This window comes from Bombus terrestris, chromosome 16, assembly GCF_910591885.1.
Source record: "Bombus terrestris chromosome 16, iyBomTerr1.2, whole genome shotgun sequence".
Classification (NCBI taxonomy): domain Eukaryota; kingdom Metazoa; phylum Arthropoda; class Insecta; order Hymenoptera; family Apidae; genus Bombus; species Bombus terrestris.
This window is the reverse complement of record NC_063284.1, coordinates 7,534,429-7,562,015: the sequence shown is the minus strand read 5'-3', so window position 1 is coordinate 7,562,015 and position 27,587 is coordinate 7,534,429. Positions and strand designations below refer to the sequence as shown.

Genomic DNA, 27,587 nt, shown 5'->3' with positions numbered 1-27,587 from the left:
ATATACTTTATGTATCCAATTTGTTTCTTTTCTTTATACATATATATTTTATGTATTGAAGAATCGTATTTGAAAAATTTAGAATTTTACATTTTACGCACAATTCATAATTATTATATATTATATTGAACTACTTTTTTATATTATGTATGTTAAATTTACAGATTCAAATAGACAATGATCTTAGTTTCGTAAAAATAGGTATGATTAAGAAAGTTTGAAACAATTTGAGAGTACTTTTTTTCGTTTCCATTAAATCTTTTTTAACTATAATGTTCTTTTCGTATACAGTAGTATAAGAATATCAGTTCTTGTCCTCGATATTAAGGTAGTATGAATAGGTGTTCTGGATGAACTATGTATAAACAGCGTCGAGTAGCGTTAAAGTTAAAAGGAAGATAAAGACACACTTATATCGTGTTTACAGTAAAGATGTCATCTCTGTCGGAAAAAACGGAAGATCAAATACACGTATCTAACGAAAATGAAATGTTTGTTCAACATGTGTAGCATAAATCAATGACGTCAGTAATTTCCTAATGATTCCCTTAATCTTACGGCAGATGACAAACCATTGAGAAAAGCTTGCTTCTCGTTATTATTCGATCGTTACATAGAAATAGAATGTGAGAAAAGGAAGGATTCATATAGAGAGCAGATTTATAATGACGGTTGGAAAAATTGAAATATCGTGAGTTAAAGGCGGAATAAGATAATCGGTGAATCGAAAGTCCCTGGGTGGATGGTGATGGCGATGACGATGGCGACGGTGAGAGCAAACCTCTACGAAGTTCGATGTGTGTGACATCACTCTTCATTGTTGGAGGTTTACGTCATTCTCGAGACTGGTCTTAAGTCGGTGCGCGCGATCTACAGTAGTGTAGACACGCGTACAGACTAGTGGCGGGAAGTGATAGAGACGAAAGAGGCGAAAAACAGGCGAATTACCGTCGCGACTGCGCGAAACATGTTGGACGTGTCGTTTTTCGTCAAAACGAAATTATTGTTCGTCCGGTAGTGCGAGTTTTCCCTTTAAACCGAAACTAATAGCGAATTAATTGGATATAAGTAAGAAAAGGAGAAAGGATACCGTGTCAATGCGAACCGAGGAGTGAGGGTAACTAAGAAGGATAGAGAGGAGAGGGTGAAAGAAAAAAAGAGAGAAGGCTCACAAGATAGAAAAGGAGAAGGATACGAAGCGCGACGTTTAACAGTAGTAGCGCTGATTTGTGATTTCATCGACGGTTACTGATTTCGAGGGAGCTCGATATGAATCGAGTCTAGTGAGCTTTCGAACTGTAGAGTACTTTTTCGCGCGGCAATAATATCGCGTGCGGTGTCACCGATAATATCGAAAAGAATGTTCACGAGCATGTAATTTATTTGTGATACATCCAAGCAGTCAGTGCCTCTTTGACGACGACGCGTTCTTACATTTTAAATATAACGGTGTATAAATAAGTATGAGCAATAGCGGGAGTGCACAATCAGAGATCTCTCATCGTTCATTTTTCCAAAGAATCTGAATTTCATTGTCGCGTGTTTTTTTTATTCGTCGTTGAGACTCGTCAACGAATGCACGTGAAATGCAGTCGGAATCAATGCGTTTGCCTTTGAAGTTTACCACATATGTTTTTCGTGCGTGGGCATGCAGCACCGAACTATCGTCAAGGTTAGTGTGCCTGACAGGCTCTCCATCGCCTTGCGAACTTACGCTAGTTCTCAATGGGTAGCAGTGAGTAGCTGCAGTAGGTAATTAAATAGTACACTTTCATGTGTATGTCTGTTAGTAGTAACGCTACATCTCAACCATTCCGAATATATATCTTGTGTACACGATAACCACAATTTTCTTTCTATATTCTTACATTTTTACTTAAAAGATGTAAATTTAAAATAAATTTGAATGATCTTCATGTTTACCGTGTAATATCTGTAATTATACGCATAGAATGCATTGAACAAAATAAAGAAATAAAGCGAATGATAATAATAATGATGATATCATTTTCTTCCCAAATAGGAAAATTCAAAATTCTCCTCTGTTGGATGATTAAGAGATAAATATATTGGATGGGCATTAATCTCTTGCCTAATCACACATCAGTTTGAACAATGAAGTCTTCCTATATATCTGTTCAAGTTTATGTCAACGGATATCGACAAAGTCTATGTAAGTACAATTTTTGCAGAATATAAATTATTACAAACACATTCCTTGTCCATCTTGAGCTAATAAATATCTTCAATCAATGAGTGATTTTGTTTCAGGGAAAAGAAACATACGTAATGTTGTCACTTGCATACTGGGTGCATATACACAAAGAGTGGCGACTTACTAAAAATTATTTGATTATTGGTCCTCCTGCTTATATAATGCTCCAAGAAAATTATATTTTTGTCACTGAATTGGCACATTTGTGCAGAGAAAGGTAATGCAAATATTGATCTTCTTTCAACTATTGCTACTTTCTTTCAACAATTCGACAAAAGGGAAATATGTATGTTGCAGGCTTAAAGTATCGAACAATTGGTTGTGTCATTAATCAAAGCAGAAATAGTTTTTCAACGATGCAGCGTAGCATGCTTTTCCTTGTTGCAAAAGGATTTGATATTTGGAAGTATGTTTGCTACTACAGATTTACATACATTAAGTTAATTGGTAATAAGATGATTCTAGCATTACCACACTCTAACCGAAATTGATTCAACTTTTATCTATACTATTTTACAATCAGTTGAAAATAAAATTAAGAAAAAAATATTGAATGTATATATATCGAATCCTCTTGCAAACCGGATAAAGATTAACATTTTTCTAATTCGAGTGTGATAATACTGTTTCAAGTTATAAATAGTTTGTTTCATCAAATTATGGTTAATTCGTGTATATTTTATTCCAGAACAGCCGCTTCTATGAGTACCATTCGTCTGTTGCACTGTGATGGAAAAGATACTAACAACAAAAGCGCTTCAAGTGAGTATATCATACATAGACTTCAGATATGTAGAATTTTGCGTGTATTGACACGCATCGCATGTTTATAGCGTTTATTTCTACAGATAGAATGGCATATGAGGTATTTCTGGGTGGATCCTGTAATCCAACCACATGGAGGTCAGAAATAGCGATACCGACTCTACAGAGACTCGGGATCACTTATTACAATCCCGTACGTGACCATTTGTATTCATTCTAGCCTGATCTACCTACTGATTAGTCGTTGGTACAATTGTAAAAATAAATAAATATTTCAGCAAGTGTCGCAGTGGGGACCGGAATTAATAGCTCAAGAATACGAAGCGAAACAAACAGCGAAAGTATTACTCTTCGTAATCGATAATCAAACACGCAATAGCGCAGGCATCATTGAAGCAGCTCAGTTGGCAGCTACGCGCCGCGAGTCTTTAATTCTTGTTATTTATCCGTATCGTCAGGGTCAAACGATACTTGGCGAAACTGTATCTCTACAGTAAGTGTCTTGTTCTCACTTTCTCTATTTTTTGTTGATATAGATTACTCTCATTTTTAGTATTTGTATCATAAATGTTAATTCTTATTTAGAGAATATTGTGACCTGATGAATGGATTGCTAGTACTTCAGTATCTAATGGAGAGACAGAGGATACCAATATTTGAAAGTGTATCAGTTGCTCTGAATTGTACATCCAAGGTATAAATAGATAAATTAGTGAATAAAATACGTAACAATAAATGATTGTTGTAGTATATATTTTGTAAATTACATTGAGCGAAATAAATTTAATTGTTTATACTAAAAAGCTACTGATCTACGTTTCTCCATAGATGCTACGTGAGGAAATTAACGTGGAAGATCTGCATGCCGATGATGGTATTAGGCCGATTAAAATATCATTCGGTCAAAATGGAATGGATCTGGTGTAAGGATTTTTCGCTGAAACTGTACATACATATTTATGTAAGTGTGATTGTGTCGAATATTCGATTTTAACCTACTCTCTTGCAGTATGCTCAGGGAGATTTTCAAATCTATGGATATGAACGATAATGGGGCCGTGAACTTGGAAGAAGTAAGTTTCACTAGCGTCTATTTGCCACATGTTTGTAGAAAAACACATATTGCTTGTGAAAAACAAATTATAACATATTCTTGTTACAATTGTTACAATTATAACATATTCTTGTTACATTTGCTTTGCACTCTTGATTTTGTAGGCTTGGATAGCATTACAATCGAGTGTCAAGTGCAACGTACCATCGATGTCGGAGCTTCTTAGTGTCGTGAACAAGTCGGGTAATAAATATTATACTTTTCGCATAATGAAAATCGTACGTGTACATCTAACGCGTTGACAATGCCATATATGGTAATAACAGCGTGTAGGCGTTGGATTATAGCTCAGCTATATTTTCTCTACTGTCTGCGTTTATATGTGCTTTCAGAAGCGTATAGGACGTTGATAGACGATGGATTTCCAGCGAAGAGGGATCCAACGGAATTACGGATAAACTTCGAACAATTTTGTGCCTTAGCTACCGAATCAGCGTGGAGGACGAAGAGCAACGGCGTCTCTTGTGAAAGTGAGATACCTTCAGTTTGGAGTATTTTATGTAGGAAGGCGTCGAAATTTCTTCGCAGAGCTATCGTGCAACCTTTTAACCGTTTCCTAGGTATTTCTTATTCTCAAAAATTTGCCACGACCTGTAGTAGCGTGTGTATCGTTAGCGTGTATCAACTAGCAAACAGGTCGTTACGAGACGTTCGTGCCTCGATTAATTGTTCACGAAAACGTCCGAGCAGTCGAGTGTACGATTCGTTCGACCGTTCAACTTTTTAGATTGGACCAATTTCTTCGTGCCAGAATCCGAGAAGAGAGACTTGTACATTGGAGTAATCGGTAAAGATCAGTTTTGGTTAGAAACGACCGCCATACCCTCGATCGAGTGAGCATTCGAGATGTAACGTTCTTTCGATTCTCTCCATTACGACAATGTCGTTGTAAGTTTACACGTAAATTGTTTCTCGTTTTAGATCTATTGGATTATCCTTATATCGATCAAGCCTGAACGAGTACAACGTAAAGGTGTTGCCACAAGAATTGCAGAGGATGAAAAATTCACGGTTAATATTATTGATCGTACCGCAACATTCGCGTGGTGTCACTATAATGGCATTGGCAGCTCACCTGATTGGATTACGCGCAAAATTAGTCCTATGCGTTCAAGCGCTTCCCGAAGACTGCGTAGTTTCTGGTGAAAAGGTGAGCGTTTTTGTGTATGTATTCTATAGATAATATACACTTCTATAGATATTACTATACACAAGTATCATTTTGTTCCTATAGCTTCTATATTCTTTCTTCTGTATTTCTTTTTTCCATTGAACCAAATTTTACATATATTTATATAGAAGGTAACATTTTCTTTCAGCTAACTGAACAAGCCATAAAAGACTACAATCGGGGAAGAATGTACCTGTCGGACTACGCGACGCGCGAAGGTGTACCTGTTTTTCAGAATATCGCAGATGCTTTGCAACATGCGATACAGCTAGTTCAGCATCTCTGTTAATTTTCTTCTTTTTTTTTACATCCCTCCTTTTTACTCCTCCCTTTTTTTCTTTTAATTTTCCTCAACCCCTTCCGTCCCTCTCCCGCTCCTACTCTTCTTTTCCTGTTTATATTTTTATCTTTTTCTCTTTCTTTTTTTTTCATACGAGTAAACTTTTCAATTCACCAATTAATTTATTTTTATTATTAGTGATAATGTTCAACTACTAATCGAACAAACAAAAACAAATTTGGGCTTGTCCTGATTAAGTGAAGAATCCATCCAATCCACAGTAGCTGTGAGATTTATGATAAATCTTGACAGTGTATTAGCGAAAAAAAATAATAGCGTTATCTCGATTTGTTAAAATTGGGAAATATTTACATTTCGGACACGCAACGGATTTTATTGTCATGAAGTTGCTCGTATCGAGTCAGCTACATTAAACTAACTTGAATTTGAAATTTTCTCGCGGTAGTTGAACATACATTTTATAGTGATTCAACTCAATAATTTTGTAACCATTTGATAACTGGTTGAGGATTGATATACGTGTATTGTACATAGATTATTAGCTGTTTCTAACGATCTAATGATAATTAATTTGAAATTTGTTAAAACGGATGTATGAGCATGCGTGGGAGACGTTTGATAGTATTAAATTTGTGTGCGTAAATGTGGACAAAAGACGCGTACCTGTGTACAAACAGAAACCTTTATCTAGCGCTACTTTATACTATATTGTATGCTGTGACGCATAACGCGGATCCGTGTTTCGTTCGTAACAGAAATTACAAGAAAGTTGTAATTCTAGAATTCTATCTATGTACGAGAAATATGCAGGACAAACAAAAGTGAAATTTAACTGTACGTAAAGTATCTTAAACTCATTCGATATTGGTTGAAATAATTTAAACAGTTCAGCGCATTCTCTGCCGCTTCCCGTCCCTCCTCATTTTTCGTCTTTGCCTGTCTTTCCTAATTTTTCACTCATTCAGTCCTCTCCCTATCTTTTTCATTCACTCACTGACTCATCCCACACTTTCTGCTGTTTTTATAACTTGATGAACATTTTCTTTGTACAATAAAAAAATATTGTTTTTATTTGCGACGTTTGTTTCATCGACTTTTTATCTAGATAAAACAGCATGATGTATAGAAATGAATCGGCAGTAGGATACAATGAAATTGATAAAGAAAAAAACAATATGAAGTAAAAACTTGGCAAATGGTTGAAGACGTTATTGTGAAACACTTGCTGCTCTCATTTATTTTGGCTTGGTGCAGTTTCCTTCAATGGATTATTAATTCTTCGATGGAAATAATAGCGATAAATATTTTTTAAGGAAAGCAAGACTGGTACCATGGCTGGTAAGAAAAGAGGTGTGTATACAGCGTATCTGAAATCAAAGAAAGTACAATAAGATGAGAAAGACTTGGTATAGATAAGAATGAATGATAGCAAATATGTCTTACTTTTGATCTTCGGGAAAATATAACAAAGCAAAGAGCGTTGGATCGAAGAATGCTGCTTCCGCAGTAACAAATGCTTCTTTACTCAGCAAAAAACCTACAGCTAGATTGCCACGCCTTAATTGTTCAGCCGAATCTTCCACCAAACGCAAGGCTGTTTTAATTCTGTTTCCTACAATATCTGTAATCACAATGTTACCAATTTCTTGAAGAAGTTGTGCAATCGATTGCAGAGTCAATTTTGCCGATGTTAATTGCTCGATCGTGCGTACACGTAGCAATGCATCGACTTCCCAATCATGCAGTTTCAATCCGGGCAAAGAAACAGCGGTAACACCATTTAAGAATTTCTGGAAAAAAATAGATGCATCGTGGAGACACTTTTCATCATATCGATGAATGTATAGTAGAATGGAAAATGAAAGAAACGCATAGAGCTAGAGTAAACGAATAAGAAAGATAATGATTTGATTACCGGTTCAGGAATGCCTAAAAGAAGTTTCAATTGGGTAAGAAAGGTTCCAACAATGGTAATTTGTTCAGGTATAATGGTAACCGGTTGATCGAGTTTCGCAGCCATGCAAGCTTCAACGGGTGGATTGATCAAAACTACACCACCCCATCTATACCAGGAAATAGAAAAGGCAACGTAAATATATCTTAACTGGAGATGATTCGAAATTAGGAGTATTACCTTGGAGAAAGAAACGCTTCGACGTTAGCGTTATTTCTCGATCGATGTCCAGAACGTGTGTAAATATGTAACGGAGCGCTGTCACAAGGAACAGCATAGATAACGAAATTGATAGTTGGATGGAGACTAACCTGTGAGGCTAAAATAAATAGTGATAATGTTAGAGTTACAAATTTTATTTCGTTCTTCGTAAGAAGGTGAAAATACGAATAATATACCTAGTTTTTTCTCCAATGGTGTAATTAATTGAGGTAAAACATCCTCTGATAATGCAAAATGTCTACCTAATGGGCCACTATCAGGCACTCGTTTCGGGCTAACATCCAATGGCAGCAAATACAACCACTGTGATTTGACAGAGAAGTTACTCAGAATCGAAAGCTCAGAGAGAAATGGTTCGACGTATTCTACAAGCAAAAAATATGTAGATATTCAATAAAGATACACATAACTGTACTAATATCACAGATTTTGTATAAAACCTTTTCTATTATCATTAATGTCAAGATATACATGAAATAAACACATTTTGGTCAATTAGAGCTAATAACATAAGCAATTTGTAACAAGAAATATTGATTCATTCAGTTTCGCGCAATATTTCTCACAATAAAATTTGCCAGTTTTAACCTAATTGAGTAGTATTTATTCTATGAGTTATCATTTAGCTTTTAGGGTGATTTTAATGCGTTTTGGCATAGTTTGTACAAGATTTTGGCAATATTGAAGATGAATTTTATTCCATTGTTCTGCGATTCTCTTCAGCAATTCAAGAATCGATATAAATGAAGATTTACAACTTTTTCTTTGTCTTTTTCATCTTTAAAATTTTTGTATCGATTCTCAATGGGTTCAGGATCGGAATTCTGTGCGAATCATTTCAGCTCGGAAAATTTTCGTGTTCTGTGCTAATTTTATATACCTCTTACTGCTTAGGATCATATTAATGTTCAAACATAATCATTTTATACGTACAGTGGAACTTCGTTTATCTGAACTTGTCAGGGGTCAACGTTTCAAGAAATGGAGTTTTACTTAGTATGTACTAACTCATACGATTCATTCGATGCAATCGACTAACATTATGACAATGTTAATGGTAATAAAAAATGATTCAGTTATGAAACCTGTAATTATGCTGTTCATTGTGGATATGGCGGTAAAGGCAGAGCTATTAGAAAAATGAGCTTTTCTTTCTTACCCACCCTCGGCCATCAAGCGGAGATCCCAAGCAATTTTCAGTTTTTCTGGATCTGGATTGACCACAGTGATGAGTACATCGTAAGCCGGGCTAGCCGGGAACCTTCTCCTGTTTTCCTCATCTAGGCTGTAAAGAGTTGGTTCGGTGAGTGCATTTCTCGTTAAAGTCAGTGACTTTTCAAGCAACATCCATTCCGATAATACTTGAATCAAAGTGAAGGCAGCTGAAACGAAAATGAACGGTTGCAAAAGGACGGTGAAATTTTCAGTGATGTTCGATCTTGATCATAAGATTAGCTGCTTACTGGTTTCTGTAGAAAAGTAAATGGTTCTTCTCGAGCCGACGAGAACTGCATCGTTCAAGTTGTTTGTTTCCAAAAGTAGAAGTTGTCCGACGTCCAAGTTGAAAGCTGATGCTATTTTCTCTAGTTCATGATGCGTAAACGCAGAAGCTATTAGATTACTGGATATCACATGGTAAATAACTTCTATGCGACAGATATCTGTAACACATAAAGCTCCTATATGCGTGTGCGCGCGCGTGTGTGTAAGGTGTCCTATAACATATGGACTATATTTCAGCACTCGATACGATATCTACAAAAAATGAAAAAGATTTATATCAACATATGTTCTACTTGACTTTATTCACTGGATATAATGAACTTTTCCTAGAAAAAAATGTTTATATAATATTTATAATAAAAAGATTTAATCTCTTTCCCATTAAATTCTATTAGATTATAAATGAAATATGTTTAACATTCTTCAAATTTGCTCAAGCCCTTATTCAATTTTGTACCGAAGCACATATAAATTTAACATATAATTTTCAACAAATTTTGCGCAAACATTTCAACAACAAATGATTTCGAGTATTCTCGCAAATAAAAATCTAAGGGATTAATTAAAAGGATCGCGAAAATATTTTATACTTGATATTTAATAATACTTTATTAACGCATGATATATCATACTTTAGTGTAAAATTTCTATCATTGATATTATATTTAATCCATAACTTATTGAAGTTCAATGAGGAAAAAGAAGAGGGATTAAAATTGTTGTTATAGAAATATATTATATAAAAATTTCGCTGTGTCTGGTAAACAAGACCAAATAGGACATGCGTTTGTACGATGTACATTGTTTCTGGATGCTGAATTAGTTCTTGAAATGTATTATATCTACATGTTACCGTGTATGAAAAAAATATGTAGAGAAAAAGGAGGATGTAATTTTCATTTACTCACTGGAATTTTTAAAAGCATTCGTTATGTGGTGCACCAAGGATTCAGCTCGATCTCGAGACAGAGCTACGACGACAATTTTCGTTTTAATATTGATGTCTAGGTCGGAGAGTGCTTCGATTCCAGCGTAAGGAAGCGATACACGCGGAATTGCAGTAGTGTGCCACCAAAGTGGAACTCCGACACCCAACAATAGCACAGCGAAGGAGATACTCGCGTAAACACTGTACTTCTCTGAAAAATATTATTTTGAGCAAACGATTATTTCCGGAAAACACATAAATCGGATACTTGTCTATTTTTGGCAAAATGCAATTTAGTATACAAAAATTATGCATTGACAAATAATGACTTCAGTCTATCTATATCATCATTTTATTATTGCTATCTATATTATTATTTTATTATTACATATTATTGTTATTATTATTATTATAAAATGCACATTTGGGTAAATAATAGATACGTAATGCAGAAATATTGGTATCTACGAGAATGCAATTGATTAGGTAAGACTTATCTTATTGATCGGACAAGAAAGATTTTTCTAAACTTATACCGTAATTAATTCAAACATATTTTTAACTTAAGTATATTTAGAACTATACATCGATGAAACGCGTTTCAAACTTTAAAATACATTGTCAATCAATTTTTAAACGAATAATTAAAATGTATTATTTATTGACTTTATAAGAAAATGATAAGTATTGCTTCTGGCTATTATTTCCTTACTACAGTGACTACAAAAAAGTATTGGCATATTGCTAAATACTAATTGATCAAGTCCAAGTATACGAAATTTCGTGTCACACGAGAATTTGATACCATGTAGATGAAATGTAAAACCCGATAAAAAGAACGCTACAAAATAAAGGTTATGTGTCGATACATTTTGTAGCCTCTGTAATTGAATTCAATATATATAAAAGCAAGTCACGTATTAAGTGTCAATCTACGTGACAAAAAATGAGAAATAGCTTAGCTAATCGACTTAATTTTTATAAACAAAAAAAAGCGACTTATTAAATATTTGTTATTCGCGTGTTCGTTGCATATGCCGTGTATAGCTCGATTCGCTTCAACTGGATCAATGATCTCAGGTAAGAAATGGCTGCAATGTAACCTTGAAAATAAAATTGGACCGAGTCCAAGGATACACGAGTTCATTCCCTTGGTTGTGACCGTTGAAACGCATCGAACTCGACGACCCACCCACTCATAGTACGCACGGTCAATGGTAATCGAACGTTCGCCGTTTCTGCTAGCTATTCTGGCGCCAAATTACATCACCGCATGTACACGGTGTTCCATTTAAATGCGACGCATCATTTTTCAGCCATTTGTGGGCAGTAATAGGTAAAAAAACAGGTATAAGGGAAAGATATGTAGATCACTTAATTCTTTTAAGAATTCCAATAATGCATTACTATCTTGAACATTATCTCAGTTTACTTGAACGTGAAATAGCTTTTCTCTAGATTATTTCATTATTCGATCTCTATTAAACGAAATGAATAACCTTCGTTTTATTATCTATTTTGTATTTGGATAAATTTTCACATAAATAATTTCTTAAATATTTCTAATACATGTTTCCTCGGTCCAACAATTAACGTGTTCATCATTCGATGACAGCGGAGATATCACTTTGTAACAGAGTTATTGATTGCGAGACACCCCGCAGAGATACGTTCGTTGAGTGCGATTGGTGGTACGTACACATTTGATTATGTGGCCGTAATTTAATTGTGATTATAGAGGATTTAACTGTAATTTTGTAATCAACAATGCAGTTGTCCTTCGTCTTATGCACGTAATTTTCACTTGCCATTGTCAGTCGTTCAAAGTCGTTTCTTCCAACAGCTATGTTCGTATCCATGTGTTTAATTTAAGATATTTGCACTTTCAAGATGTCTTTCTTTTTTCTTTTCTTTTTTTTTTTTTTTTTTAGAAAGCAGCAGTTCTTAATGGGTTATCAATTAATCTTATGTTTTTCTCACGATTGAGTTTTTAATCTTATGTTAGTCTGGTCATAATTAAAAAGATATTGCTTATCACAATATCAAAACGTCGAACGATATTCAAATATCGTTTGAATTTATCAAGTATTATTTGTTTCAACAGTTATACCTTTGGCTGTTTTAATTATTCTATATGAAAATATTCTTTTCAGTCATAAAGTGACAAACAAAACAGAAAGGTCAATAAAAATGTATTTGTTTTTTCTCGTTATCTTTATTGATATCGAAAGAGGAGAGAATGACTGTAATTATAATTTTATTGTCCGAACACATTTTTCGAAAGCTAATATGTAATAAAAAGAACTGGCGGTTATAATCTTTGTCCCCTTTGTAGATTCTTTCAGTTCGTGAATTATACATTAACTGTTTGTTAATGCAAACTGTTATATTTAGATAGTGAACAGCAAATACATGTATGGGGCAAAGGGCAAAAGTAGTAGCCTCCAGTACACAACAAATTGAGCAATTTAGTGTTTAGAATAGACGCAAGTTATTATTATGATTTCGTTATGTTATGTAGGTTTGATTTATAAAAAAGGAATTCCTTTACTTGTGTATAGTCAATACACGTTTAGGAAAAATGGTTTGATCCATTTTTGCTTTCAATGACTCATGTTAAGTATAGTACAATATGTTCGATTTATTCGTAAACGCTGTACACACAATTATGTATTTCCTTAATTATTGAGAATACGAAAAAGTATTTTATATAAAAGTTGTTTGACTTCACGAGGGAAAGTTAGTAGGATATCTCAATAGTGGTGGAAAGTGCTTTACTTTATGCGATAACGCGAAACACTATAATATTAGTACGGGATAGACGGGGTAGACAGCTGGATATGTGATGTGAGGAGAAACAGAAATAGAAGAAATAAGTATAGAAGCAGGAAGCAGAGTACTAAAGTATCAAGACAGAATAAAAAAAGAAACAGAGAACGTGATACTGAAAAAATACAGAAGTGAGGTAAATAAAAGAGAATAGGAGGAAATAGATTTGAGGTAAATTAACACTAGAACTACCGACAGTTAAGACGAAGCTATTTCTACCACAACCAGTCAAAATGACTGATCTTTAAAGAATTCGTAATAATAGAATATCTTTATATTTATTGATTTATTACTTTCTTACAAAAGGAATTCCATGTTATGTAGTACATTTTTGGTATTATTAATCTATCTGGGACCATGATCCATAAGTGAGGGTTGGCACATTTATAAAATTGTCAAACCAGCCATTTTGACTGGTGTGGTAGTTTCAGTGCCAATAAAGAGATCGTATTACAAAGGAGGTGGAACAAACCACTGACAAAGGGAGGAAAAAGAAAATAAGAGAAAGTGCAGAATAGATGAATGGATTAATAAGTAGTATAGGGAAAAGAAAGTAAGAGGAAGGAGGAACAAAATAAAGTCGAGGATCAACCTCGGCAAAGAAATACAAAAGGAGTACGTATGGAATACAAACATTGAATGACAGCAGAAAGAGCAAATTATATTAGACAACCTGGGTAGACCTTGGACACAAAGGAAAGGTCATAGAACTAAAACCATTATAGCAAGATTTAGATGCTGCAACGAATGGAGATGCGACAGATATAGGGAAGAAAGTAACAAAAAGATATGTAGAATTTGTGAAGAAAAAGAACAGACATAATAACATATGAGAGGAAAGAATACAAAATAACAAGAACAATAAATAATAAAGAACAAGTAAAATAAGGGAAGAAAAGGAGAGAGGAAGAGAAAGGAAAGAAAGAAATAAATTAAATAGAATTGTAAATGTTGCATATATGTAATAAGTAAAAAGTAAAACCATGTACTCCAAGAAGGGAATCATTGTCTTAAGCGAAAAGAAAAGAGAAGATTTTGTAACCTTTTTTTACATTCTTATTTGAAGAGATTTCAATGCCAATGCAACATTTTTAAGTGTAACATTGAACAATGTACGGATGGTGCAATGAATACTAATGCTAATACATTTTTTTATACCCAATTCGATGCATCTTTTAATTCTCTACATAAAGCTATAAAAGTACTTGGGTCGTTTTTACGTTTGTTTGCTATATATCTTCTTCTTGTTACTCGTACTATAAGTTTGACAATATTAAAATTAAAATATCTTTTAAACTAATCATTTTTCGACCCAAGTACCTTCGCACCTCTTCTTTGTAGAGAATTAAAAGATGCATCGAATGGTGTATAAAAATATGTATAGTTCCATTTAAAAAAGTTATATTGACATTGATCACTGTTTAAATAAACATGTAAAAAGAAATCGGAATATATTATTAAGTTTCAATAATTTAGGAGATAACAGCGTGTACAGAAATAGACTGAACATACGTACATATATATATAATGAACAGTATATTTATTCGAAATTCATTGGAAATGAAAATAGCGAATGAAAAAATATAAATAATTACGTCAAAAAAAAAAAAAAAAATAGCAAACGAGTTTACTTGAAAATAAAATTGTTTGTAAATAGCGTAAATGCCAAGCTTACTAATGTGAAATAAATTAATATTACAATCTCCAAATAATTTTTTTTTCTAAATATTCGATCGTTACAAATGATAGTGAAAACTAAATGATAATAAATAATTATCTTTCGCGTATACGAAATATATTTACCTATTTATCTCGCGTGAAATCGTTTTAAAAAGAATTGGAACTACTGAAACGTTTTATCAGATTGGAAAGAGTGAAAAGAAATATGTAAGAAATACATACATAGACGTAGACATCAGGATTTTTTAGTAGAGATACCAAATTCTACCATAGATAAACATCTGTATATTTGCCTTCTGATTAAATCAAGTAACAAATACGAAATATACAACACGAAATGAAACAACAGATATTCAAATAACTTACGTTTTCAAATAGATTTAATTACTCGACTAGTTTTCTTTAAGATAATTCTTTATTTCTATAATATTAAATTCTGTCCAAAACTACCTTGGTGTTCCAACGGTACTATTAAATAAATGACAATTAATAGTTTTGAAACTTGAAAGAGACTCGAAGGAAATCTGATAACATAGGGTAACAAAGCTCTCGTATTTTTAGCCATAATTTATTCTGCTTGCTTCTATCGATATGCGTCAAGATATAGGAGACCTAGATGAGCTAAAGGCTAGAGACTAACAAAAAATAGGGGGTGGTGTATCTCATGATATGCATCAAGTACTAGAAGGGAAATGGAGACACAAGATCGGTATATACCATACGATGTTCGTAAATCTGTATACACGAGTCAGAAAGATTATGTGACTGGAAATAACAGAGAAATGAAAAATGGAATAAAATTACGTAGGAAACTTTGTTTTCGAAAAAGTCAAGATTAAAAGCTCGTCAAAGTATACGTGAATTTGGCTAATTGTATCTAATAAATAACGAAAGTATTCGAACGACATGGTAGAAAGTAATTCATCATGTAAAAGTTGTACAATGGATAGGGATTTATTAAAACAAATTGCACTTTACTAGCATATACAATTACAGTGTTACGTCCAGTGCAACGCGTCTCGCTATTTATCTGTCATTTGCGGTTGTGTAGCAGAAAATGTTTTACACCGTAGTTTAATGGTGTCGAGCGTACTATGAATGAGGATAAAAAAAAATCCGAAAATACCTTGTTTTCACAACAAAACCAAGGTCGCCTTGAAAAACACAAATCTTTCATAACATTGTAGAGCACTTTATGACAAATTCAAAAAGCATATTGCACGATACTGTTATTAACTCAATACCAGGTTTACAGTATACTTTAGTTTAATGCCTGTTCAAATTGCATACAATCTTCTGGAATAGAAAATTTTGCAGAAGTTTGAATAACCTGCTATTTATTACTACAGTGACTGCATGTGCAACTCCACATGCCGCATTTAGCAATTCTATCTTTCTGAAATGTAAATTGAATATTTTAAATGAAATATTATTTCCACTACGACGTACCCAGTATTAAGTTAATAAAAATATCATGCTTTTTGAATTTGTTGTAAAGTCCTGTTTACAATCTCATGAAAAAAACAAGATACGTTCCCATTTATTCTACCGAAGGTGACAGTGGTTTCGTTATGAATATAAAGTATTTTCGAAACTTTTTTGTTCGTAGACATTCATAGTACGCTCGACAGCGTTGAACCAAGATTCAAAATATATTCTGCTACATCGTGGCAAACGGTGGAAAAATAGAGTCGTGTTACGCGCGACACTCTTCGTTCACTAAACTAATTACACAAGGCTAAAGAAAAAGACAAGAACATGTAAATAAATTGCACAAAATAAATTGACTGTTGCAACTAATTTTATGTAAACAGGAATTCGTAAATATAAATAATTTTGTGACAATGTACGTTTTTAGTTTGTTTGGCAAGTGAGATGAGACAACAAGTTCCTGACTGACTGTATTTGTACAGTTTGCTCGGTCATATTTGGCGAATATTTTCGACACATTCGAAGTTTGCATTTTCTCTAACTACGTTCAGCGGCCTGTTTGAACCATGGGATGCGTCACGTAATAAACACGAGGACGAACGATAGCGTGAGCGGGATTAATTACTAGCGGGATTAAATTGATTTAAACGCCGCCGTGCGTACTTTATTCTCCTTTATTGAAATGTATACTTATTAAAAAAAAATTCCAATTAATCTTACTAAATAAATAACAATCAAGAATATATCCATTAGCTCGTTACGTCAAACGACAGACAATCTTTATTATGTATGTGAGAAAAGTAACAAGAACTTGAAAATTGTTGAAAATGTAATTTCGTTCTTTGACACGTTTCCACGATTCTCGCGATATCACACCCTGAAACTCTGAGCTATGGTCGAATTCTTTTTTTCTCTTTTCGCGCGTTTTCCCGAGTATCGCCAAAAACAAAAAACAAAGGTAGCAAAAAGCGATTGATCATGTCAAAATCCGAATTCCACGTGGGTGATTGGTAGATTATGTTCACGGGTAAACCTGCAATAAGAACATCGACGTATCAAGGTCGAGAGACGGGCAACGATACGTTTGTCACGAGTCGCTGCTTCGTTGAGTTCACTTACCAGTCGTTGGAGAACCAACTAAGCAGGCAGAGGACAAACCACAAAGTAGGGGTAAGTAACAAAAAACACGAGAAAACGAATGGGAAGAGGGAGAAGCGGAAGAAGAAGAAGAAGAAAAAGTGGTAGTAGAGTATTAGTAGAGTGGTAGTGAGAAAGAAAAGATGGAGCAAGAAGCGGGAGGAACGACAACTGAATAAGAGAAAGAGAAGTAAAAGAGAGGGGTGATAGTTCAATCGACAGTGGGTTCGATTCTTCAAACGAAACGAGGCAGTGGTAGAGAAAAGTGTGCGCGACGATCAAAGGAAACGCTCGATTTTTAAGCGAATCGAACGACTCGATTCTGTCTTGGTGAGATCGGTTCGCGGGAGAGTGAATGAGAATACGCGGCAAATACAATAATAATCATCCGACGATATACCGTACGAGCTGTATTACGGTGATTGAAGAATCAACGGTGATTAGAGATCCCGTTTATGTTTGAATGTCGCGTTCATTGTCCGGCCACGCGATATCCAATCGAACGATTTCAATTCGTATACGTACGATATATCGATCTTCAATGTCCCAAATCTTTGCCCATTTATTCATATTCGTTATCATGAATATTAAAAATCAATATATCACGTGTCACGTTTTAACAAAACGTGTCTTAACGTACCAACAAAATTCGTAGAACCAACGTTTCTACCATAATACTTTATATTTAAGGGTTGTATGCAGACATAACTATGAGGCCAACTAAAAACATTCCATTTTTGTCATTTGTGTTACATATTTTTATATAATATGCGTATGTTTATGCATTTGTTATTTATGGAAAATCGATGATCGACGGTTGCACAAATGCATAGAAAGCATTTAATATAAAAAAATGTTTGTATAATAATATTCGTTATAATATTTAATAAGTGAAACCAACGTCTTTCTGTTTCTTTAGTTGTGTTCATAAAAATATAAATCTGCGTGTAAACATCTGAAATTCTAATAATAAGGAACCAAGCATAACACGTTTAAAATTGTATTAAGATTTTTTTCAAAGCTTCTGCCGATCAAATGTCTTTCTTCCAATTAATATTTTGCTTATTAATTCTTATCATTGATATTGTGCACTCCGTTTTTGAGAGACAACAATAAGCTACGGAAATAACTCGCATTGTCATTAAAATATGAGTATTATATGTGTTGTATGAAATATTTGGAAATTTTATTAATAGCTAGAATAGAATAGAAAGCTAAAAGAATAGAAAGCTAATAGAAGCTTCTAATTTTTATATTGGATGATATATATCTTTATACAGTGGCTATGAAAAAGTACTCGCATACCATTGTAGTTATAATAGCATTTACGTATTAATTAATTAGAACCAAGTATATTAAGTTATACATCACTCGGTACCATTTTCACGTGTTTACAAAAGTTTGATTTGAAGATTGATATGAGATACGATAGAGAAAAATCTATTAAAAAATTAGCATACGTGAAAATGTTTTTTGTAGATAATCTATGTTAACGCGATACGAAAGTATTAATATACTATTTATCCACAAAACATATAGAATATACGTTCGCACTCCAGAAGAAACATATAACGGAAAACTATGTGATTATCATGATTATTTTAAATAAAGTAACGTTCGAAACAGATTTGAATACGTACTACGTTATAGAAGTTGCAGGATATTCAGTACAAGTATGCATTCTCCAAAGATCACAAAACCATTTAAACAATCAATTGTTCATTATAATAAAAAGTCTTGATATATTTAAGGTTACTATTAACAAATCACATTGTGTGCTAGGTTTGTCATAAATATATGTTTACAGTAAATGTCTCGTAATTTCAACTATATTATACTACTATATATATATATTATATAGCATAGTAAATATATATATAATATATACTATATATAGTATATTATATTTTTAATATATCATATATTTTATATATGCAATAGTATAGTATAGTGGAAATTACGAGGCATTTACTGCAAACATATATTTATGACAAAATTAGCACACAATGTGAATCTAGAATATATAATAAAAATATATATATATATATAGTATATTACCAGATTACTTTCAGATTTTACCAATATAATCATAACGATCGTCTTGTTAGTGTCTCGTCACAGCGCTAATGAAATTTCAAAATATTTTATCTGACAGATATAAAATATACACGGAAGTTTTCGATGGTAAATATCCAAATATTTTGACGAAGAATCATCGTCGCTTATTGTGTGCATTCCATGCATTTTTGCTCCTTAAAATCTTCTTCGACGAATACATAAAAATTCACGTTGTAATAGTGACTTTGCTCGCAATGATACTCGACTTAGGATTTTATTTTATCTTTGGTTCCTGATTTCTCACGGTCATGCGACTTTGCGATGTCGGTGCAGTGGTATAAGCTATTATAAAGTATAAGCTCAGTATGTTGACTCTTCTGGAATTCATGGCTTGTTGCCGTTTCGGTACCAGTCAAGAGGCAAACTTTGAGATAAAAGAACCGATAAAAAGGCATTCTTAAACATTCTGCACTGGTAAAAATAAGAAAAAATCGATCCAAGTGAACACACACGAACAACATCGCTGCTCATTGAATTACTTCTTCTTCTTTTTCTTCGTTAGAAACTTCTTAGACATAATAATTTGCTATTGTTTATTTCTACTGAAAGTAAATTCTACAATTTAAGCGTCCTTCGGGTTTCGATCGTATTTTTAACACTCTGCGGACCTCCAAACTTCATGCAGTATCCTATAAAAATGTTAAATACTGTTAAATAAAACAGTAAGAAAAACAATAGATGCTATAAACGAAATATTATGAAAGTGTTTTTACATTACATGTTTGAATCGTACTACAATAATAATATCATATACTATAATTAAATATTAAATACTATAATAATAGTAAATATTGCTCGGTTTGAATTTTTTTTCAAGACTATTTGCAGACTATATGCTTGTCAGAGCAGCCGGTCCTCAGAGTGTTTAGCTGTAAATATACGATCGTTCATAAGTATGTGGATATTTTGGTCAATTGACCTTGATTGTAACTAAGAATATACGAATTAATGACAGACTAATCAAGAGTAATACTTATTGTTAGTATCTTCTTGTGGAATTAAGAATATCATGTGTATTATACAAAACTTAAATTGTCTATCTAAAACTTTGCCGATAGTACATTCAAATTAAATAAATCATTTGCACCTTATAATCTGTTTTAAATACACGACGCCTATATAGTGATGTCAAGTATAATGAACTCCTTCAATAAGAAAAAACTGGGTGATTGATATTTATAAATGGCAGTCTTCTTTGTCGTGTTTAAATTTTCTATGAATGTATAAATATTCACAGTCTAGTCATTATTGACATTTACTTTCAAAAGTATACATATTTTTGTTCTACAGATGATTCGGTTAAAAGGTTAATGGAACGTGGTTTAATTGCAAACGCTTCGAAACCGTACAGACTTGATATAACTGGTTAATTGCTGCACAGTTGTAAACACGAATCTTTATTTTTGTCTCGACTGCCTTTTTAATACAACGATGCCAACAACCGATTCGGATAATTAAAAGCAAAGGCGCAAAATGTGCAGTTGTGCGCTGCATCGATACTGTGTAGTACAATATTTTTCAATTTTTCAAATGGCAATCGAACGATATTTTAACTTGGCTAAAACAACATAATAACCAGACAGCGAATATTTATGCAAACGCATATTTTTGTAAACACAACTAAAGAAGTAGAACATTCACGAACATCTGTTACAAGATTTGTTCTTGTCCTGAAACTTCTAAAGTCAAATTCAAGATCGCACTAATACGGATCGGTACAAATATTTTGTTTGTTAACATACATTTTTTTACATGCGAAATAGGAACGGGACGATATGTTGATTGTAGTTCCGTTGAAATAGCACAATACCAGAAAGCACGGAATTGAATCCGTTTGAAGACGCGAATACGCAATAGCGTAGAAAAAGAAACTTCAACGGCGAACACCGTAAAATGGCACGACATGGTTAGGATGACCCATCGAGCGAGACCTTTCAGGTCAATCTCGTTCGGTGTCGCTTGTTAGTGAAATTACTTAGCCCGTAATCCGAGCATGCTGTATAAAAGAAGGGAGCACAGAGAAGGACTGAGGTAGTGGCAGAAGAATGACCAATTGCGGAACTACTTGTATCGTTTCGACATTGTATTAACAATCATAAGAAAACAATGCGCTACAATACGCTCGTCTTGAATTTTGCGATCTCCCATGTTAACTTCATAAGCGAGCGCTTCGAGTAATCCGCGATAAGTCTTTCGACACCTTCTCCTTTTCTTTCCTCGATTACATAGAAAAAACGCTTCATAAACGCAACTGTATTTGGATTTCTTGTCTGGCTAGGTACATGGCTTTTGACTGGACAAAGAACGATGGCGTCACAGACCGATGATCCGTATCCGGAAATCATCGATTCCACCAACAGAAGGTACGCATCGGATTGACAATCGATCATAGTTTATCGTTTATTATGCAAAAGGCAGAAAAAGGGGCGAAATACGTTTGTGGTAAAATAATGAAATCATCGTATTATTTCTAATAGTAGGTCTTCGATCAAATATGATAGTATCTAAATATCACTAAAGCAACTAAAAGTCACTATTTTCTTTCTGAATAATCCGGATAATAAATTGAAGATCTTATTTGTTTTGTTATCTTTTCTTTTTCGTATCAGATCATCATTCAGACCAAATGAACTTCTTTGTATATTTTATATCAACATATAAGATCGTTCACGATTTAAATATTTTAACTAATTTTAACGGTTTAAATAATAGTTTAAACAATAATTTATCAATGTGAAAAGGCTTCAAAAGTACCTTCGTACTTCTTAAGTAGCACTAGACATGTACATATAATATTTTTCTTATCATTCTTAATCTGTAAAAGAAAACAGATTTCTGAACGTTATTAAAAATAATAATAAATTTAAAAAATACAAAATAACACTGTTCTTATGGGAACTTCTTCAAGTCTCTTTTCATATCGACAAAAATTGTTTATTCAAGGAACTATTGCTTAAACTATTAGATCCAGCTCAAACTTCTTGAGCCATAGATTATAAATAAAAAATACATGGGAAATTTAAATCGATTTGATATGATGCAAATACAAAAAAGAGATTTAATCAAGATCTTCACTTCTTATATCCTTCTTATATTCTATATTATATATATAGAAAATAATAACTTTTAATTAGCGTAGTACCATATTGTTTTTGGCTAAACTTGTTATCAGCTGTAGTAATGTTCTTTTTCAATCTTCTTTTTCCTTTCTCATTACTATTTATCTCTTCAGTCATTGATGTTATCCTTTCAGAAAGACAGACGGGTTTGCAAGATTGTTGATACAATTCCTTTTCATCTACTGGAGATCGTTCGTGATCGTACTATGGCCACTGATTCTGTTTCCTATTGTTATGGTCGAAACTACCGAGGTTCGTCCCAAGATAGTTTTGCTTTACATTAGTTATACAATTGTTTTATCATTACTGTAACTTTCTCCTATTTTTATCTTGCTGTTTTCTGCTCTTTAATTTTATAACTTATTTTCGTGTAACTCTTTGTCATTCATTTTTTACTCCCATTCTGATTCTTAATAATTCAAAGCTATCATAATATCCTATACATCGCATATAAATATCTTTAAAATCGTTAGATCACAAACGTGGAAATATATAACATAAGAATTCCGCACATATGTAATTCATAACATCATCTCTTTTTAATTTTCAGAAAGTGACTGTTTACAGTCCTTTCAGAACGTTAATGATCGGTTTGTCCACTGATGCATTATGAAATCGAAATTGTGACAAACATCTAACGTTAAAACATATTGTAATATGTTGTCTTGTTAACGCCGTCCCTTGTATATTGAAAATTAAATAATAGCACAATTCTTAATTCGTGCCTTTAGTTTTTGTGTAATCAGTGTTCAGTAGTCTTTTTTTATACTATCTTCTTTTCCATAGTTTAGAGTTTCACTTTTTTCTACTGCTCTATTATTATCTTTTACTCTTTTTCTTATTATTGTTGTATTATGTTCCATCTTTCACTTCCTTTTCCTATTTCAATAAAAATACTTTATACATCATTGAAAATATAAAAAACCTGCTGTTACTATACTGACAAAGAGCAAATACATTTCAATAGTACATTCCCCAACTCAAAAAGATCTGACTGTTAAAGTGTTAATTTTTCTTTACTTTATACACTTTTTCCATTTCCATCTTTACTCTTTCTATTTTATATTTCCTATTTTCTACCTTTTTCTTTCTAGTTTTCTTGTGCGTCTATTTGTGCATTCGTTGTCTCGCATTGTCTGTCATATGTAAAGAATTACGTGTCAATTGAACGCAGGTAATAGCGATGCGATGTCTATACGTGGTTGGTTTGATGGCGATGTTTTGGATGACCGAGGTGCTTCCCTTACCAATCACAGGTTTAATTCCTGTCGTTCTCTATCCACTGATGGGTATAATGAATACTGGCGATACCTGTACCTGTTATATGAACGATACCACAATGATGTTTATCGGTAGCATGGTGATTGCGATCGTTATTGAAAACTCTGGCCTGCATATGCGCATCGCGCTACTGATCATTAAAATGATCGGCTGCAGTCACCGAAGGTAATTCAGGATGCCAAAAAGCATTTAATAGTCTTTCGTTTACTCACCATATCCTGCTTTCTTATCGGTAGACTACGGATGGAATTTCTTTTTACATTCCACTTCTTTGATTCTATCAATCTACTTATCATTTTTTTATATCATGTAACGACTCTGAATTTTCTAAATTTCTCTCAATGAAGTTTATATCGAAGTACTCGAAATGGCAATATACAATAGCTAATTCGTCATTTTCTTGCAGATAATTTTTACGATTTTAAATTGTTTCGCATGATTATATAATTTTTTACATAATTCTCAATTCTACTATCTTGCATAAGTACATAATTCCGAATAATCAATCATTCCCCTCATTAACTCGATTATCACGTTTTACATGAAACCAATAGATAGGGTTCTAATACATATCTATGAACAAAAGTGTATATTCATGCCATAAAATATGCATATTATGCAATCTATAGATTAACACTGGGCTTGTTCTGTGTAACCATATTTCTGTCGATGTGGATTTCAAATACCGCTGCCACGACCATGATGTTACCCATTATTGAAACTGTTCTATTAGAACTTGAAGCAGTAAGCAATTAAATATACTTAATGCACTGTCAGCAAGCATCTTCTATATTGAACTTCATCCTTTTTTCTTTGGATTTTCAGCAAGGTTTGGGTAAAATGTTTATTCAAGAAGAAAATAGCTGTGGTTGTGAAGAGGGTGTGGAACCGTACGTAGTCGCAAACTCATCAATTGATAAGTTTCCTTAATAGAATCAATAAGACTAAATCAAATGACCGTATCAACTGCACTTTATCGAATATTTGTTGCTGTTACATATTCTGACTTGGGTGGAGAATAATGTGTAATAAGATAGCTGTATACTATTGTTACTCATTGATTGTTGACAATTGTTTGCTTAAATAGTAGTTAATAATAAAGATGAATGCAAAGACATTTCTGATAAAAATAATTATATTTCTTCTGAGGAAGAAAAAATTAAATTTCATTAATAATGAAAATGTTAATGCATTTAAATAAGAAAAAAGAAGAAAGATAGGGAGGAAAAGAATAAATGACAGAGAAACAACAAACTTTTTCGCTATTGATATTCAACGCTTATTACTGTAACTTTCCTCTGTATTAATTGTAGGACGAAGAAACCGACTCATATCACGATGGTTTACTATCTTGTAACGTCATACGCTTCCAGTCTCGGAGGCATTGGCACGTTGGTTGGAACGGGCACCAACTTGACGTTGAAAGGATTCTTCGAAAAGTAAGCGCTCTCGATGAACGACCCACTTTCAAATCATCCACCGAATTGTCTATTCATCTATCAACCGACTGTTCGTAAACTATGAAATGATTAACTGTGATGAGAAAGAAAGAGAAACAATCGTTCGTTTATGTTGCAGACGATTCCCAAACAGTTCAGGTATTAGTCTAACATCTTGGATGCTTTATTCTGTCCCACCAATGCTTCTGATGGGCTTCCTCACGTGGCTTTGGCTTCAAGTTATGTACATGGGAATGTTCAGACCAAATAGTAAAGATGCACAAGCTATTGATATCGGTTCGCAAGGAGAGAAGGTTGCAGCGACCGTGATCGAGAAAAAATACAAAGAACTCGGCCCAATTACGTGGCACGAATCCGCTGTTGGTACCCTTTTCCTTGCAGTTGTATTCCTGTGGTTCTTCAGAAACCCCGGATTCGTACGGGGTTGGCCAAGTTACCTTACTGATTTGTAGGTATCTTTTTTTTTATTCATTGATAATTATTATTACTGCGTCTCCTCATATTCCCCTTCCTCGAATAAAAGCTTGTCTTAACAAAATGTACTCAGCAAACGTAGTTCTTTGCAGAAACGTAAAAGACTCAACAACAGCTGCTTGCGTTACCATTCTCTTCTTCATATTACCATCCAAACTTGATTTCCTTCGATCGTTTGATCCGGATCCAGTTAATCGTCCGACCAAACCATCGCCAAGCATGATTAGTTGGAAAATGATAAATCAGAAAATGCATTGGAGTTTGATCTTAGTTTTGGGTGGTGGATTCGCTATCTCAGCTGGAAGCACCAGTTCCAAGCTTTCCTCCATTCTAGGAAATGCTCTTATAGCTTTACAATCGATACATCCATTTGCAATATTGGTTATTGTATGTATGTTTGTGGAAATAGTGACAGAACTGACTTCTAATGTTGCCGTTGCAAACATTATTTTGCCTGTTTTGGCAGAAATGGTAAGGAATCCTAAATGATGTCTAAATAATATCTTCTTTTTTCACTTGCCAATTTATTTTCACATTTTTGTTTAATATGCATTTACTGTTTACTATGTATTTATATATTGTTTCTTTCAGTGTGTAGCTTTACGAATACATCCACTATACTTGATGATGCCAGCCTCTCTATGTTGCTCTTTCTCGTTTCACTTACCAGTAGGTACACCGCCAAATGCAATTGCTACTGCAGCTGGTCATATAAAAACTAGAGATATCGCGCTGGCTGGGATAGGACCTAGTGTTATAACACTTCTCGTTACAACATTTGCATTTTCCACTTGGGGCACATACATCTTTAATCTGTCCGAGTTCCCTGACTGGGCAACTTAATACAATATTTAAGCACTTTATTGTGGTGTTTACTTCATGTTTACTCGCTTGTACAAATTTTAAACACGAGTAATCGGTAGTCACGAACTAACGTTATAAATAACATTTCACAAAAATATCAAATGTACTAAAGCGACGAAAAACAATGCTCACATAACAGTCGATTGTCCGACTGAATGTGACAACTGTTTAATTTTTGTAACCATAAAGGACGAGAGTTACAATGAGAAAATAAATATGAAAATCAAATAGATAAATAAACTAACTTACCATCTACGGCTGTATCATAACCTATAGTAACCGATACTTCACTCCCACTCATGTTGTATTCACTTTCCTTCTTGTTATCAACACTTATCACTAAAAGGAGACAAATTGCTTTAATACATGTACAAAATTTTGCAATTAAACAATATTGAGAAACTTAACCAACCAGAAGTAACATACAGCGTATATTTTCCTATACGAGAAGCAGAGTTTCCTTTACTCGTTTAGAGTAAACACATTTTTACGATAAATGACAAACACCCATATAATTGTACATCTACAACTGAACGGAGAAAAAAAATACCGGTAATTAAATATCGGTCAATTAATAATAATTCGTTCTCTTTTTGACAAATTCATTGAACTTGCATTAGCAATAGTTACTTTCATGAAAACCTACCATACGCCGTCAATGATATACTGTCTATGAATTGATGTATACATATATGTGTGGTTATACATAACACATTTACCCGTCATTGCGGTAGTGCTTAAAATTCCCTGCGAGAATTATACTAGCTGCATAGCGCGAAGTTAAAAAACCAAAGCTTCAAGCACTTGATAATCGAAGCAAAGATATTATTTATTAGAAACATTTTGAAATAAATGAAATATAGTTATTATGTATAAAATAAACAGTACAAAATTAAATCTTTTTACAGGAATGAATAAAATTAAAATAATTTCACAAAATCGGCATTTAATTTCCGAAGTAGATTGCATTAATAAAAAAGATTTCTTACTGCTTAATATGATACAGGATCATTTAACCAAA

General features: G+C 33.4%; 3 protein-coding genes across 16 annotated transcripts; 2 read left to right on the top strand and 1 right to left on the bottom strand.

Moving 5' to 3' along the window:
• Nucleotides 1–294: 294 nt before the first annotated feature.
• LOC100652329 lies at nucleotides 295–6,423 on the top strand. Of its 10 annotated transcripts, none has more exons than XM_012317891.3 (14): nucleotides 295–1,752; nucleotides 2,024–2,173; nucleotides 2,272–2,432; nucleotides 2,904–2,977; nucleotides 3,049–3,173; nucleotides 3,259–3,473; nucleotides 3,566–3,674; nucleotides 3,809–3,903; nucleotides 3,990–4,053; nucleotides 4,199–4,277; nucleotides 4,427–4,564; nucleotides 4,822–4,927; nucleotides 5,016–5,244; nucleotides 5,414–6,423. In XM_012317891.3, the coding sequence occupies exons 2-14, from the start codon at nucleotides 2,147–2,149 to the stop codon at nucleotides 5,552–5,554; spliced, it is 1,563 nt and encodes a 520-aa protein (XP_012173281.1). In that variant the 5' UTR covers nucleotides 295–1,752; nucleotides 2,024–2,146; the 3' UTR covers nucleotides 5,555–6,423. The 10 variants fall into 10 exon arrangements, with proteins under 10 accessions (XP_012173281.1, XP_012173279.1, XP_012173278.1 ...); XM_012317889.3 differs by having other exon boundaries at nucleotides 296–1,748; nucleotides 4,427–4,654; XM_012317888.3 differs by having other exon boundaries at nucleotides 297–1,672; nucleotides 4,427–4,654.
• LOC100642425 (GPI transamidase component PIG-S) lies at nucleotides 3,717–27,219 on the bottom strand. Of its 3 annotated transcripts, none has more exons than XM_003401825.4 (10): nucleotides 26,979–27,219; nucleotides 26,816–26,905; nucleotides 10,154–10,384; nucleotides 9,206–9,403; nucleotides 8,906–9,124; nucleotides 7,919–8,107; nucleotides 7,701–7,839; nucleotides 7,482–7,629; nucleotides 7,010–7,356; nucleotides 3,717–6,933 (listed from the first exon to the last, which is right to left on the bottom strand). In XM_003401825.4, the coding sequence occupies exons 2-10, from the start codon at nucleotides 26,865–26,867 to the stop codon at nucleotides 6,798–6,800; spliced, it is 1,659 nt and encodes a 552-aa protein (XP_003401873.1). In that variant the 5' UTR covers nucleotides 26,868–26,905; nucleotides 26,979–27,219; the 3' UTR covers nucleotides 3,717–6,797. The 3 variants fall into 3 exon arrangements, with proteins under 3 accessions (XP_003401873.1, XP_012173294.1, XP_048269263.1); XM_012317904.3 differs by having other exon boundaries at nucleotides 26,993–27,219; XM_048413306.1 differs by lacking the exons at nucleotides 26,816–26,905; nucleotides 26,979–27,219 and having other exon boundaries at nucleotides 9,206–9,497; nucleotides 10,154–10,313.
• Nucleotides 17,169–26,821, top strand: LOC100642306 (protein I'm not dead yet). Of its 3 annotated transcripts, none has more exons than XM_003401824.4 (10): nucleotides 17,169–17,283; nucleotides 21,647–21,731; nucleotides 22,622–22,739; nucleotides 23,662–23,933; nucleotides 24,398–24,512; nucleotides 24,594–24,658; nucleotides 25,082–25,207; nucleotides 25,347–25,676; nucleotides 25,795–26,173; nucleotides 26,294–26,821. In XM_003401824.4, the coding sequence occupies exons 2-10, from the start codon at nucleotides 21,676–21,678 to the stop codon at nucleotides 26,543–26,545; spliced, it is 1,713 nt and encodes a 570-aa protein (XP_003401872.2). In that variant the 5' UTR covers nucleotides 17,169–17,283; nucleotides 21,647–21,675; the 3' UTR covers nucleotides 26,546–26,821. The 3 variants fall into 3 exon arrangements, with proteins under 3 accessions (XP_003401872.2, XP_012173290.2, XP_012173289.2); XM_012317900.3 differs by lacking the exon at nucleotides 17,169–17,283 and adding an exon at nucleotides 17,453–17,580; XM_012317899.3 differs by lacking the exon at nucleotides 17,169–17,283 and adding an exon at nucleotides 17,507–17,686.
• Nucleotides 27,220–27,587: the final 368 nt, after the last annotated feature.

What these genes read in the sequence shown, in the direction of transcription:
- LOC100642306 (XM_003401824.4), top strand. Translation starts at nt 21,676, where the DNA reads ATGGCGTCACAGACCGATGATCCGTATCCGGAAATCATCGATTCCACC. An exon ending in ATCGGCTGCAGTCACCGAAG is followed by an intron (nt 23,934 to 24,397) that starts GTAATTCAGGAT and finishes TGCAATCTATAG; the next exon opens with ATTAACACTGGGCTTGTTCT. An exon ending in TGTGAAGAGGGTGTGGAACC is followed by an intron (nt 24,659 to 25,081) that starts GTACGTAGTCGC and finishes TATTAATTGTAG; the next exon opens with GACGAAGAAACCGACTCATA.
- LOC100652329 (XM_012317889.3), top strand. Translation starts at nt 2,147, where the DNA reads ATGTCAACGGATATCGACAAAGTCTAT. An exon ending in TAACAACAAAAGCGCTTCAA is followed by an intron (nt 2,978 to 3,048) that starts GTGAGTATATCA and finishes GCATGTTTATAG; the next exon opens with CGTTTATTTCTACAGATAGA. An exon ending in CTCTGAATTGTACATCCAAG is followed by an intron (nt 3,675 to 3,808) that starts GTATAAATAGAT and finishes GTTTCTCCATAG; the next exon opens with ATGCTACGTGAGGAAATTAA.
- LOC100642425 (XM_003401825.4), bottom strand. Translation starts at nt 26,867, where the DNA reads ATGAGTGGGAGTGAAGTATCGGTTACTATAGGTTATGATACAGCCGTA. An exon ending in GAATGCTTTTAAAAATTCCA is followed by an intron (nt 9,404 to 10,153) that starts GTGAGTAAATGA and finishes TATGTGTTACAG; the next exon opens with ATATCTGTCGCATAGAAGTT. An exon ending in TATTTTCCCGAAGATCAAAA is followed by an intron (nt 6,934 to 7,009) that starts GTAAGACATATT and finishes CTTTGATTTCAG; the next exon opens with ATACGCTGTATACACACCTC.